We start from the raw sequence: 14,525 nt of genomic DNA on the forward strand, positions 1-14,525 counted from the left end.
GATTTTAACAAAATATATTAGCATCATTATGGTGATATCTTAAAGGATGAGCCCCTGTCTTTCATACTTTGGAAAAATCATAAGCTAATCTAGAGTGACATTACACTAAAGGAAACATTGGCTCAAACTAGCAAGACAGAGCTGAAAAACTGCTCCTTGCATAGCTGCAAGTCTTACCTAGCTGAACAGCTTCTTCCATAATCTTCCTGTTCAGATTCATGGCTCGCTGATCTGTTACTATGGCAACATCTTTCTGCAAGGCCTGCAACATGGCTGCGATAGCAAAGGCTCCTGGGGGTCCGTCATTCTCTTCAGGTGGCTCGTGAGTGAAGTGGGTGGGAAATCCAGTTGTTACCAGCACTGATCGAGCATGGGAGAGGGACAGGCAGGACTTCAGCAGCTCATCCTGGCGGCGTAAATGAACGACACCCCTGTCTCCTATGAAAGTGTTTTTAAAGGAACTTTTTTTTAGAGAGAGCAGTGCTTTCAAGTTTCTCTGTGTGAATCTGAATACTTCAATGACATAAAATGTGTGGGTGAGTGGGTAGGGGGAAATAATAATTCCTGGTGAAGCCAGGAATTGGGCCCATTTCCTCAGGAAAGCTGGGAAGGGGTAGGATATGAGTAATAAAGCTAATGAGCTGGGCTTCCATGTTAAGAATTTCAGTTAACTGTATACTGAATATTACTATGCTACCATTTCTAAGCATCGGTGTAAATCATCTTTTTTTCTAAGAGCTCACTGAATTCTTGTTTCCCTTCCTTTAGTTTTCTGTCTAGCTCCTCAAGCTAGACAGCTTCCCAGATTTTACAAAATTTTCAGTGTTGACTCAAAATGAGCAATCTTGTCTTGTCTCTAACTTTATTCCTAAATGGAAGGACTAATTCCCAAATAAATTCAACTTAATGAAATGATTAATCAGAGAAGTTAGATTAGAGACATTGTAAGTTGTCAGGTGACTTGCTACACTCAATTATGATGGTGGTCTCTAGGTGACTACTAGAAGATCTTGTTGTACTTCATATAATAGAGAGCCGCATTATCTGACTTCCAAGAAATATGTGAACATTAGCAAACTACTTTCCTCTTGGGTCAGTTCCTAAAGGGACAACACTGTGTATCTGTGTATCTCATTGTTTCAGCCTTTTCTATTTCCTCTCCCTTCCTTGGCACTCAAACTCAAGTTCATGGTGCAGCCCTTTAGACTTGCTACCTTTTGTGAAAACTATGAATATGCACATGAATGATGTGCTGATATTCACGGGCTGATTGCAAGGGGCAAGTCCTCACTATTGTTTTTTAGTCTCCTCATGCATTCATCCTTCTTACCTTTTCTCCTTTGCTTTTTCACCTTCAATTTCCCCYTTTTTCCTTCCTCCTACATAATACAGAGGCAACAGCGCTAGTGTAACTAACCTTACATATTCTGAAAGACAATCATAAGTGTCAGGAAAAAAAATCTATCAAAATGTCTGGATTCAATTAATTTCTCCAGGAGTTGTTGGTGTAAAAGTCAGAAGCCTGTAAACCTCACCCCTAATTAATACTAGAGAGGAAAGTTACTGTCTGTACATACTTCTGTTGCCACATGGCGATGCATTAAGTTTTGAATAAAACTTAAGTAACAGAAGCAGGGTATGTTAGACTCAGAAGTGGAGTGTATTAACTGAGATCAAGTATTACCCTAAAGTAGCTACTTTCCTTTAGCACTAAACATTATTTAACTCTAAGTTAGCTCTTGATTTCTACAGAGCCTGGCATTATGCCATGCTGAGCTCCAGYGAGTTGGAATAGGAGAGGCCTTGTGAGTAAAAATAAACTCAAACATGTACACAAAGCCCAAACCCTGAGTTTGGAAGAGCTGTGAATAAGCTGTTTTCTACTAGTGTTCTACTAGGGAAACTGAGATTAAAAGCTCTAGAAGATAGAAGGGAAATAATTCAAGGGGTGTGTGTGTGTGTGTGTGTGTGTGTATTTTTAAAATGAATGGTTGCACTGTTCTTTTTCCTTTTTAATCCTGTATTCCTGTATTTCCCTCTCACCCCTCTTGTGCATGCATGCGGCCCTACTTTTCAACCTTGTACGGTGATCAGGTTGCTTTGGTCTATCAGGCAACACCTCAGTAGCAATTATGTAAGCGCAGCTTGATGTTATTCCACTATTGGAGAGGGATGTTTGAAAGGCACATGCAACTACTAGTAGGAGTGTAGTAGTCATGAACTATAAAAGTAGTCATGAATGTAAAGAAATTCACTATTTACTCAAGAATGAATAGCTACTTAGCTGCTGTCAGCATGCTGAGGTGCCCTTCAGTTTATAAGCTCAATTTTATTCAGTAACAGTTCTTATTTTTTGTGGATTCTCCAGTTGGAAGCACTGACACTTCCATGTCTTTTGAGTGGCAGTATGCAGTTATCAAAACTTGATGCCCTATTACCCATATATTTAAAAGGTTTTGGCCAAACTCTGATATTTAATATGGTAATGAAAAATAAGAGAGCTAASTATGTTGATGGACTGCCATCCACAGAGGATTTCTTGCATCTTAAAATTGCATTTAGATTCTTATCATATTCTTGAGCTTGGTGAGTATCTAAATCGTATCTGGATCATACTGTCCTCATAACAACCATCAAAGGAAGAGATTTTTTTTGTTTTTACCTGGATCTATTCCAATTAGGCTTTCTAGCGTCTTTATCTTTTGTGCTGCTTCTGCTGATACAATACTATAATGTAAAGGATCTTGAGAAATGCAGTGGACTTGTGGGACTCCTCTTGAGGACCTGACTGTGATATCGTCATTCTTTAGGTCAGTAATGAACATACAGCCAGGAGAATGAGTAAAAGCTAATGGTAATCCTAAAACAGGTAGAAAAAACTTCAATTAAACACTTTGTTATTATAATATATTAAAATATCAGAATGGTAAAAGTTATGGAAAGCTTTGCTTTAACAAAACACAGACTATCTGCCTGATAGTGTTATATCATAAAACAGGTGACAGTCTAAGACACAGGGCAGCAGTCTATAATCTTGGTGAAAGAATTGTGTACTTATACATCTGTAATTATATTTTCACTTTTAAAAAGTTCATGTAGGTGTTTGAGATCAGATTTACCAAAGTATTCCTTTAGGTATGAGTTTGAGGCAGCTTTGAAACCAAACAGTGGTAGCTTCCAATGAAGTCAGTCAGGAACTGGCAGCTATGGGAATTGGGTTCTACATACTCAAAATACAGTGTGAAAGAATTAGAGCATTGACATAAGAACAAGTTAAGCTGTAAATATCTGCAGTGTTAGTGGCATAGCTTCCAGAAAATATATTTATTTTCTAGTTTCTAGAACTCTGCTGGGAGATACTGTGTCTCTGCACACGTGAATATTCTTTTAATACAGGGATATGACAAAATTGTCAATTACTGCCTGCTGTGTAGGAGTAGTCCTTTATCAACTTAAGAAGATAGGGAATAGCTTCTTTGCACTGAGTCTTGCCTACCTAGCTAGGAGAGCTGTGAACTGTAGTTGGCAAGGATTAATGACAAAAGCTTACCACTAGGTCTTAGCAAAGGAAATCTCAATAGCATCAAAAATCTGGTGAATAAGCTTATTTAGACCTGACAACACAATATGATGAAAATATTTATTTTTTCTTTATACTGATACTAGAAGTACGGGGGCAAATAGAAAATCTGGAAGTCTTGGACTACTAGTCTATGGCTAGTAGTTCAACGGCCGTGTGGGAGGGGTGGGGGAGTATGGATGTTGAAGTTTCATATACGTCACCAAAGCTAACAGCAAGTGGGCAGTACTTCTTGTGAGAAACTAGCAGATTTATTTAAAGTACAGGAACCTGTGGCAAGGCAGGATTTTAACTACTTAGCTGAGAAGGGAGCATAGCAAAATACAGGCTGTCCAACAAGTTCTTAGAATCTGTTATTGTGAACTTTTTAATTTAGAAAATGGAGAAATTGACAGAAGTTATAGCCTGTCCCAGGTAAAGGCAGCAGCCTTTAGAGGTTAGCAAATTGTCTACGGAGGTCTCTTCTCTTTCCTTGGTTGCAACACAGGCTGCATAAAGAAGGTGAATAAAACTGCTGGGAAGCACAGAAAGAGTCTGCTTTTTACCTTGGAGCTAAGACTGGAAATAATGTGTTGTACATAAGAAAGAAAAAGAAGCCTCTGCTCCTAGTCACTGAACATATTTACAGTAAGTGTTGAAAGTGGTTTAGATAAACATCTGTAAAGAACGAGGTTGTCGCAAACCCTGCAAGGACAGCAGGACAACCCAGATGACTTCAAACGTTTTCTCAATTATACTGTCTGCAATTAAGCTTCTTTTTCAGTAAGAACTAAAATATGAGGCTTCATTCCACATTAGTCATTGGGAACAGTACACAATACTGTCATTATGGTTTAGTTACATTTTTCTTCTTTGCACTCATTTCTGTTATGAACAACTGCATAAATGCAAGATTCTTGCAGAGGACAGAGCTTCCATTATAAAGTGTGTCACACTTGTTCCAGTTTTTTGGAACAAAAACTGAGGGTTCAAAAGTCTACAGAGATGATTACAAACTCTTTTCCAGATTGATTAATTTATTAGTTATTAACGAAATGGAAAGATTTTTTGTCTGCTTTGTTTCTTCCTTTATTATTTTACTGTAGTGTAATAGAAAACAATATTTTAAAAGGAAAAAGTTCAAAAAATGAAAACCTTTAAACTTCTAGTTTTTAATAATGCTCAAAAAGGATGCGTTGCTGCTGCCAGAGATTCAAATTTCTGCTATTAAAATAATCTCACAAAAAAAATATTATTTCAGTAAGAACTTCCTTTAAGGTAGAACTGTATCTCACAATAGAAAATAGTCTCTAGCTAATTCTAGGGTAGAGCAATGGAAATCAAGCCTGATAATCAGTCAACTCATTTAGTGCACATCTTTTTAAACAAAATGAATTAAATTGAAAGATAATTTTAGAAAAAGGTCTCCAAAGATAGTACATACTGCAGTTGATGATTGCTTCTACTCCTGTTACTCCACAGGCCCAAAACACCGGGATATCACCGGGGTGAAAATGAACTGGATCTCCATAGTCTGGTTTGGAAAGATCTTGTATTCCCAACAAACCTGCCATTGATTGATCATGGTAGATTCCAATTAAGCAGTAATATTATAAATGAGGGAGGAACACAAACCGCAATTAATGACAATGAGCAGCAAACCCTGCTCAAGTGGCATGTTTTGTTGCCTTTCAGCGTATATCCCCAGAACACGTTGTCTTGTTTTTTATTTCCTTTTCTGTACATAACAGCAGTAAAAATGTATTCACTGTATGTTGTTGCAAAATGCAAGCCGAGTGTGTATGATGATTTTCTTTTTCAAGATATTGCATTTTCTCCATCAACAGAATTGTATTCATAACACTGGCAAACAAGAATAAATGTCTGCAATGGAAAATGGGTTCTTCCTAGGACACGTTTTCTGTTGCTTTAGCTTCATACATTCTTCAGCTAGAGAGACAAGGAATCTCCCTTTCACCTCTGTGGGTTAAATACCTATATCTCACTCTTATCCAGCTTTCACTGAGTTGTCTTTTGCTTTATTCAAACACTTACTTACAGTATTCTGGGTCATTCTAAGCACTTGCTCTCTTCCTTTCATTTTACATTCTTCAGACACTAACTGTCTCTTCCAGAATTTATATAAGCATTTACTTTAAGTGAAGACCCTCATTTCCCTAATCATCTTGTTGCTCTACTCAGAATTATTACTTATTACTACTTTTCTCAAATCTAAGCACTCAGATGAGATGTATTAGTGGGGGTACTGTTACCAGTGTCATTCCCTTCCATATTCTGCAGTGTGATACTTCTGTGCATCATGCAGCACATGAAACTGCTCTTTGACATAATTTCTGCTACTGCAATAAAAAAATACCCTTTCTTCTGTTTTCATCTCACAGGTTCCCCTTATCTTCCTTTCCATAGCCTCCTGCCTAAACATCAACATCCTATTTTATCATTCTTTCAATTTTCCCCTGCAGAGAATAAGCTTGTATTTGTTTGAGCTGTTTTTTAATCATTCCTGTCACATTTCTAAACTTCATATGCATTTTTCCTGTCCTAAGTGGTGTGATCAATGTATCTTATTTCAGTATTTTAAATATAATGCAGTATTTACTTTCATAGTCATAAGTGAAGACATAGAAAGCATCCACACATACTTCTCCCCATGCTGTTAAGCACTATTACTCTGTCACTGGGATCTTTAACAACAAGCAAGTATTCGCATAAATGAAATTGCATACACTTTTGAAAAATGTGGTTATACTAATTACCAAAACCACCCTTCTAATATAACTCTTCTAGCTACATCAGGAATCTATCTTTGATCCAAGAATTCTGTGTTCAGTTAATTAAAAACCTACTTTTTTTTTTCTATTTATGTTTTGAACCATTAAAAAGGGTTAAAACATAGTAAATTTACTGATGCAGCTGTCATAGTCCCATCACTTCCCCTGCTGCTGTCCCCCTCCAAATTCAATACACAATAAAGCACACGCAGAATAAAAAAATAAAAACACTGACCAGGGTTACCCACATGAACTGGTGCTCCATGGGATTCTTCTAACTGAGAGGTTGCTAGTACAGTTGCTTCTAATTTGTTTGCAGGAATAGGTCTCATTGTAACTACTAAGTTGCAGCAAAAAGTAGAAACACTGTAGCAAGGCACAGCTGTCTGATAGTTTAAAAAAGAAAATTCAAGGTTTTAACATGAATATGAATACTTTGTTTCAAAATTGTGTCATATTTGAATTTGAAAAGGCAGCGAACTAGCATTAATTTAAATCATAAAAAAAAAAAAAAAAAAAACTTTCATTTTGCATTACAGGTGAGTGTGTGTGAGAGAGATTCAGCAGTGCGGAAGCCAAACAATCCATCCTTGATCATCTTAATATTATAAAATGCTACGCATGTGCTAAGGTTTCAATGCACACAGCATGGTGAGCTCAGTATATTCTGAATATTGTCAGAAAACAACCCTGTGATCCCTACAGGGAGAGGGGAAAAAGTAAGAAAAAGTAACACAGTGGCAAATCTATTTGATCWGAATCAATTCTCTGTACTGGAATTCAGAGAAACTGGGATGCTCTGTAACACGTGAGGGTCAGGAACTGATGGTAGCTGATGGTACCTACTTCTACAGAAGCAGTGTGAGGTTCCACAAACAAAATCTTCTGTGCCTATAGAAAAGGATCTAYGGAACTCATAATCCTACTGACTTGGATGCTCAAGTCTTTTCTACTCAGAAATAAGGCAGAATGGCTTTCTAGAATAAAATGCCTGATACTGATGTTGCATTTGAAAATAAGCAAGATATACAGACATCAAGAGCTACACAGGAAATGTTTAGTAAGAAATTCTTATAAAACACTATTATACCTGCAACTAAGGAAACGGACAGTATATACTTCTTTATTGATTTGAGAGCTGTAAACAACTGTGATATTCTTCTAATTCTATAATGTTATAGACAGATACATAGTTGTTTTTAAACTTGATAGAAGGTCTCAGTATGAGACACAACTGTCCTTTCATTTTGACCAGCAATACAGCAAAAGATTGTCAAATCATAACACTGAGAACAACAAAAACCTTTGTTTAGAAGAATAGCCTGTTGACTTTCTGAAGAAAGCATGCAGATGTGCTTAAGCCTTCCTAAGGGTCTACCTACTGGTGCCAGAATTATACTAACACTTTCACCTACACTAAAATCTACACTATAYGCTTTCTGAACACAGTCTTAAATGCCATAGAGGATATCTTAAATTTTTCAGAAAAATATCTTCTRTCCCAGAGACCTAGATGTTTTGGTCTGGTTTCATAGCAAATACTCAGTTTGAAGACTCTACAAATGTAGGGAAAAAATCTAAAACATGACTTTCGTACATGCAGAAGAAACCCCTCCTGTCATGGATCATAAAAAAATCACTCCTCCTGCATGCAGGAGCTGCTGTGGAGAGATGGGTGTGTGGAAAGATGATGGTCAGAATTCTGCATGGGTCATCAGTTGAAATGGAGAAGGAATCCTAAAGAAATGGCTACCATGGCACACATGGAAATACTTTGTCACTGTAAATGAGTAACAAACCAGTTTCATAGGAAGTTGAAACAAGCACTGAACTGACGCTGTGCATATTACCCTATATATTCACGCATTTGGCACTAGCACACTCTGAAAGGTACTCTGACGGTATAGGAAAAAAAAGCCCTGGTTTTCAGTGATAAGTATATGCACCTAATGTGAACGTGGATAAATACTCAAGACAAGGCTATGACAAAGAATTTGCGTGTGTGTGTGTATAGATATACACATATATTTACCTTGTACATGCTTACATTACACTTCTGCTCAATGTTTCTTACAGGAATGTCAGCATTCTGTAGTGCTTTTTCAAAGGAGAAGCTGCAGCCTAAATAGAAAGTCACCATGTCCTGAAGTTGTTCAGCATACTCCTTTAGACTTTTTAGAGATCCAGTACAAGCTCCATACTCATATAACCTGTACTGTAGGCAGTCAGTTCTAGTGAGTGGGGGGGGAAAAAGTTATCTTACTTTTTGAAGRTAAGATGCACGACAAAAATTCTTTGAATTGACATTAATCCAATATCAAAGTACAAGATATAGGCTATTTTATCCCTTTTTTTCTTTCCAAGTAATAATGAAACACTCCATTCACACTCTCTCCCAAAACATCATCTCCACAAAAACAAGCTAGCACACTGAACCTGTTAGAAGTCTGTATCTTCTAGGTTTTATAGGTAAATGTCTTACGGGTGTTTTATCTCAAGAATACAAAAACTAGGGAGCTGTTCTAAGTCCTGCTTTTAGTGTTTGCTCCAGGAGTACGTCTCTTAAATCCCCGAGACAATACAAATATCCCCATGACTGTTCCTACTAAATAAAAGAGATAAAACACTATTATTTAATTCTGCAGGCTCAGACAGCAAGATTTTCATAAATTACAAAAAAAAATCACTTTTGCATTGTAATACTGACAATTATGATAACAAGTTTCTCATGAACAAGATGATCAGACTGCTTCTGTTCTGTTACGCTCTTGCACAAATTTAATTAAAATGTGCAACTCCCCCAAAAAAGAAAGTTGTTCAAAATGTACAACAACACGAGTAGCCTGTTCTCTGGGACAATGATTTCTTCTAATCACCACCAGCCTTCATTTCAGAGCTCTGAGAACACCATATTTACCTGATATCAGAATCACTACTTAGAGAAGGGCATTTCCAGTCACCTGGCTTACTTCTGTACAGCAATGGCAGGGGCCCTTTGTTTGCATGGCAAAACTTTTCAAAGTCATCAGCAAGCGATTTGTGCAAAATCACAACATTTGCCTGTTTATAGCCTGAAAATGTGAAAGGTGGAATGACTAGTTATTAAAACAACTCTTTATCTATGAAGCAATAACATACCTGCATAGATATTCTGTAAATAGTTCTATAAAAATGKTAACTGAAGTAAATCTTAAATTCAGAGCTATGTAATCAAATTGCACTGCAGCTGTTTGAAATATCTTTAAAAATCACAACTAGATGTACTCTGTATGTGAAACTGTTCCTGGCTAAAACAGTTGGCAAGCATGGGCAGTACGAGAATCTGAAGACAGTACAATTCCTTTAATAAACATTTCTGTAAGGAAAATAGAACAGTACAACTGCTTTGAGCTAAACAGAAATTTAATAAAGAAGCTGATATATTAATATTTTATAAGAAAATGTTTTGCTTTGGCGCAAATTTTAGCACAGAGTCAAAAAAAAGCTACTGTATACCTCATTTTCACCATTTTCATTTAATGTCAAACTATGTATCATGGCCAGTCCATCAGTAAACTCCTGGGATATGTTATTATGTTATTCATTTTTCAGAGTTTTAGTTACCCTTGGAAATTTACTTTGGCTGCATTTTAACAGGCAAAATTACAGTTCAAAACTGAGGTTCAGTGTGACAGGCAAAGGTTTATTCATTTCAACTATTTCCAATTTAAGAGAGTAAAGTGAATAGACCTGTTTTATTTATTTTCTTCACCTTAGAATCAACTTTAAATTAAAAGGTTATTGACTACTTCCATGCAACAGCTTCTAGAGACATTAGCAGTTCTGCAGTGAGTATCAATGATAAAGCTCACATTTGTTATTTAGTTAAAAAAAAAAAAAAAAAAGGAACAATAATCAGTAATACCAAAGTCATTTTACTTGTTCTGCATGTAAATACTAGCTGATGAAGCACAGAGAGGCAATTTGGAGTACAACTGACCTATAGTGTATAAAAACATAAACTAGCAGTCCTTAACTCTCACATTCGTACTAGCTTAAAAAATTATTGCTGTGTTTGATATCAGAGAGGCAAGTAAGAGGCTGGGTAGAATCTATCACATTCCTAAAGATCACAGTAGTCTGTCAATGGTTTAGTTAAAAACAATAACCTATTTTAAAAGCCTGGAAAAATCAGTATTTGTTTTAATATCATATTCTTGACCAAATTTGTTCAAGAATCCCAAAGATAAAAGTTTTATTCCTGATGGAAGAAAGCAAAGCAAAGGCTTAAACTGAGGTAAGCACATATTTGCATACTGAATGTGCCCACAAACTGCTCTTCTGGGAGTGCTCAGCACAAAAATTTATTTTATTACCAACAAAAGTTACTAAATACAGAAATAGCTTATTGCTAAATATAGAAATATGTTTTTGTTAAATAAACATATTCAATTTAACATAGAATAAAATACTACTGGTTCAATTACCCCTCAACCTCATTTCCTGCCACTCATGTAGAATCCACAAGCACTGATGGAAAATACAACCATAACTACAAGACTCACTCTGATTCTACTGAACGACCCTTAATGTTCTTATGCTATAGTCACACTACTATATGCAGCTCTGTTGATCAGTTATTTGCCACAGTAGATTTGGTTGTATTATATTATTGTATTCACAAAATTCTCTGTTTTTGTAAAAGTCCAGCTATGAGAGATGCAAAACAGCTATGAGTATCAGAAAGATACTCAGTTACCTTAACCTCTGCCATGTAACTCCCAGTCTCACTGAGTTATTAATGTTCAACTTCTGCAATAAATGAAGCAGAAAACCACTTCTACAATTACATTCCTCTAGTTCTTCCCCCAAAGTATATGCTACGCACCAAGTCAAGCAAGGTTGCGGTGAAGAACACAGTATGTCGTCTTATAAATGTGATAATATATGTATGCAAGAGAAGTCAGCTTTGGTTAAAGATTTTTCAAATGTTTTCTGCATCCACAACATGGCTGGCATAACTGGAGAGCTGTGGGATACTTGGCAGTTTTGAAAACAATGTCCATGTCCTTTACAGAGGTAGGATGAAATATTTTCTTTAAAGTAGCCTTATGATTAAAGAATACAATCTCAGGTGCTTAAAACGCGATTTCAAAAATGCCCAAATGACTTAAGAATGTAAGGCAACTCAACTTTTCCTTCTGTTTTACTTCAGTGCTTTCAATATTCCTACCTTCCTTTAGAAACAAAAAAGAAAAACAGCCATGAATCTAAACTGGAGCCAATTTTACACTTTTAAGTTTACTTACTTACCCTCTGCAGCTCCAGAAGTATTACTAATACTAAGTCTATTGCATCGAATTATTCTTCTTAGTGCTTGTGGAAGCAGAGATTTCAAGCTTCCTTTCAAAAGCATCTCTTCAACCTTAACAGAGAACATTTTTGCAATAAATTTAGACACAAAGCATGTATATATWTTTTTTCATTGTTTTAAATTCAGATTTGCTGGAGAACTTAGTTCTAAGTTTCTTCCTCATGCCCCTCCCTCCTCTCCAGGTTATCATCACTGGAAAATTCAAACTTATAATCCAAAAGGCAACTTAGAGCAAAGAGTTATTTCACCAACATTTTATGATTAAACTCAAAACGAAACTTTCAACAGATTAGCCAGAGAAGTTTATCATTCTGGATAAAGTGTTTTTTTTTTTTTTTTTTTTTTTTTTTTTTTTTTGCCCTTTCCTTTCTTTTTTCCTTGTTAGATATTCATTTTCTAGAGTATTCACTTTTTGAAATTTGTTGTTACTTTAAAACTACAAAAGCACAAATGAATTAACCAACCAAGCTACAATCTGCAGTATTACTTCTCTCTTGAAAATGCTTTTAGACAATTAGTAGTGTAACTTTGCCATGAAAGAGAATTATACTCAGAAAATGTCATTTTGATATGTTCCATATCTATTGTACTTCTCAAATATTCATTATTTAGAAATGAATACTCCTGTGGCTATTTTTCCACTGAGAAAACAGACACATAGTCATTTTTCATAAAATCTTAAGTAGAAACAGGGATAAGTACTCTAATTAGAGTCAATATCTGGCTCTTTTTAAAAGATCTTTTGAAGATTGAAGAGATCTTTTTTCTGCAGTCTAGTCAAAGTCCACACAAAGTTTTCATCTCAATCTAAACTACCTAAAAAGTAAGAGGAGTTTATTGCATCACAAGCAGGAAAAAGTAAAAGATGGATCAGGATAAAACAAAAATTTGGTTGCTTATGATTTCAACCTTGGCCACTTTTTCGTAGTCTAACTCAGAAAGAACATGTCTCTCTAAACACTATGTTCAGCTCCTAATAAAACAAATCGAGCTAGCGTCCAAGTAACCAAATTACCAAGGTACCTCCAAGGTTGTCTTTAATTCAGAAGAAGCCATTCTTGGTATCACTCTTAAGAAGTAATAAGCATGATAGACGCTGTGCTACTCTTTTAAAAGAAGCCAGTAAATTAATATACAGTGAGATGTTACGGACCTCTAATAAAAGTTAACTTTTCTGTTAAAGATCCACAGTGTTTTGTATAACTATGACGGTACAAGGTGTAACTTCCACAGTGGAGTAGAAAATACATGAACCATTTTATTGTGAACATTATACCTCTGAGCAACTCATTCCTCACTTTACTTGAAGAATGAGCAGTGATATGCTTTGACTGAAATTTCACTTTCATCATATGTTGTCTGTCCAAAATGTTTCCCAAAGCTTRCAGAACTCTGAGATATTAAGTCAGGTGCACTGAAACTTAGAGCAAGCTTTGCATCTAGAGTCTGAAGCATTTATTTCTTAATTCTGAAATGTTTATATAAGATTGTCAGCCAAAAGAAATCATTCTGGATTTTGTTTTATGAACTCTAATGTACTACTTTCTAACTCATCCAATCCTTTCCACTTCTACGTATCAGACTGTACAAAAAAACATCATGCTGTATAAAAAAACAGACTTCATTACAAAATCATGAATGATTCCAAATACACTCTTTAAAGGCAACAACAATTTGCATTTAGAGGTGTGGCTGAGACCTATTCCAGGCCTATAAGTGTCAATTTAAAAAGCATTATTCCTATTGCAAAGAGGATTTCTAATGCTAATATGGTATTATTCATTCAAGAGGTATCAAGCAAATACAGTGATCCTAATAAAAATTCAAGATGTCTTCATTAGATCCTTTCAAATTGCTTTTCTTTACGTCTGAGTATCATTGAAATTCCCTGTAAGACTGATGGCCTAAAGAACTACTAGCGCATTTGGATTTGGAAGACCATCTAAAGTTCAGGAGACTGGTTTGGGACAAAAACAGTCACCAGCTTGCTATTTTGTCAGAAGTGCCAAGGTTAAGGTTGCACAAGCCTGATTCCTCACTCAAAAAGTTGAGCTAAGAAAACTAATTTTCTTTATCTTACATTTAAAATCTTTGAGACATTCAGATACCATACTATTGGTAGATGTGTAGCCACAACAGGTAGGAAAACTTCTCCTTGCATTCTGAAACACTGTTGTGAACTGGTACCTGTTGAAAATTTTCCTTTGGAAGCTGTCAGAAAACTGTGTATGCCCAGTGGCAGAAATGGAAGCACCCATGGGACTTCATTAGCAAACACTTAGGTGCCTAAATGTTTTAGACTCATATAAGAGTGACTACTGAGCTAGAGGACTGTGAGTAACAACAGGGCTGAAATGCTGGCTGTACGTACCTGTAAATGTACTTGGGCATGAAGTTCCTATTTGTGAAGGCAGAACCTAGCTGCAAAGCAACAAAATGTTACTAGTAAACGGGTTAGGACACGAATAAACATTAATAGGCTGATTCACCTCTTTTAGATAAGAGACAAAATTTACCTTATGCCCATTTGTTATCATTAAAGTTCCTGTGGTGATTTTGTTAAAGGAGTGAAAACTATACTGGGTACCTTCAATAGAACGAACCTCAAAATCAGGCTAGATATAGTCCTGTGCAACTAGCACTTGAAAACCAGGTCATTTACTGACTGCATAATGATAAACTTCCTAGTGAGAGCACCCAATCTGAAGAAAACGTTGTTCTAAGTTACATTGCTCAAATCAGACTGTGTGACTTACAATACCGATAACCTATACTGCAAAGCTTCATAGCACAGAGGTGTCAAGATCACTTTTAAAGGACC

General features: G+C 36.0%; 2 protein-coding genes across 9 annotated transcripts in view; one reads left to right on the forward strand and one right to left on the reverse strand.

Annotated features, from left to right (window-relative positions):
* The window catches only part of GPR68 (G protein-coupled receptor 68), a 58,227-nt gene that overhangs the window by 36,529 nt on the left and 7,173 nt on the right, over nucleotides 1-14,525 (forward strand). The gene's annotated exons all lie outside the window — the stretch shown is intronic.
* DGLUCY (D-glutamate cyclase) overlaps nucleotides 1-14,525 on the reverse strand; it is a 43,019-nt gene that overhangs the window by 14,302 nt on the left and 14,192 nt on the right. For 2 of the 3 annotated variants that reach the window (XM_085317551.1, XM_085317552.1), the window contains exons 3-10: nucleotides 14,076-14,121; nucleotides 11,644-11,755; nucleotides 9,269-9,422; nucleotides 8,384-8,582; nucleotides 6,587-6,737; nucleotides 5,004-5,126; nucleotides 2,663-2,860; nucleotides 178-438 (exon numbers count right to left, since the gene is read on the reverse strand). In XM_085317551.1, the coding sequence (XP_085173677.1) occupies nucleotides 178-438; nucleotides 2,663-2,860; nucleotides 5,004-5,126; nucleotides 6,587-6,737; nucleotides 8,384-8,582; nucleotides 9,269-9,422; nucleotides 11,644-11,746 (1,189 nt within the window). In that variant the 5' untranslated portion in view covers nucleotides 11,747-11,755; nucleotides 14,076-14,121. Of the gene's footprint in view, nucleotides 1-177; nucleotides 439-2,662; nucleotides 2,861-5,003; nucleotides 5,127-6,586; nucleotides 6,738-8,383; nucleotides 8,583-9,268; nucleotides 9,423-11,643; nucleotides 11,756-14,075; nucleotides 14,126-14,525 lie in introns of all 3 variants that reach the window. The other variant, XM_085317553.1, reaches the window with a different exon arrangement.

This window comes from Rhea americana, unplaced genomic scaffold (genome assembly GCF_003343005.1).
Source record: "Rhea americana isolate MKP2758 unplaced genomic scaffold, rheAme1 scaffold_5, whole genome shotgun sequence".
Classification (NCBI taxonomy): Eukaryota; Metazoa; Chordata; class Aves; order Rheiformes; family Rheidae; genus Rhea; species Rhea americana.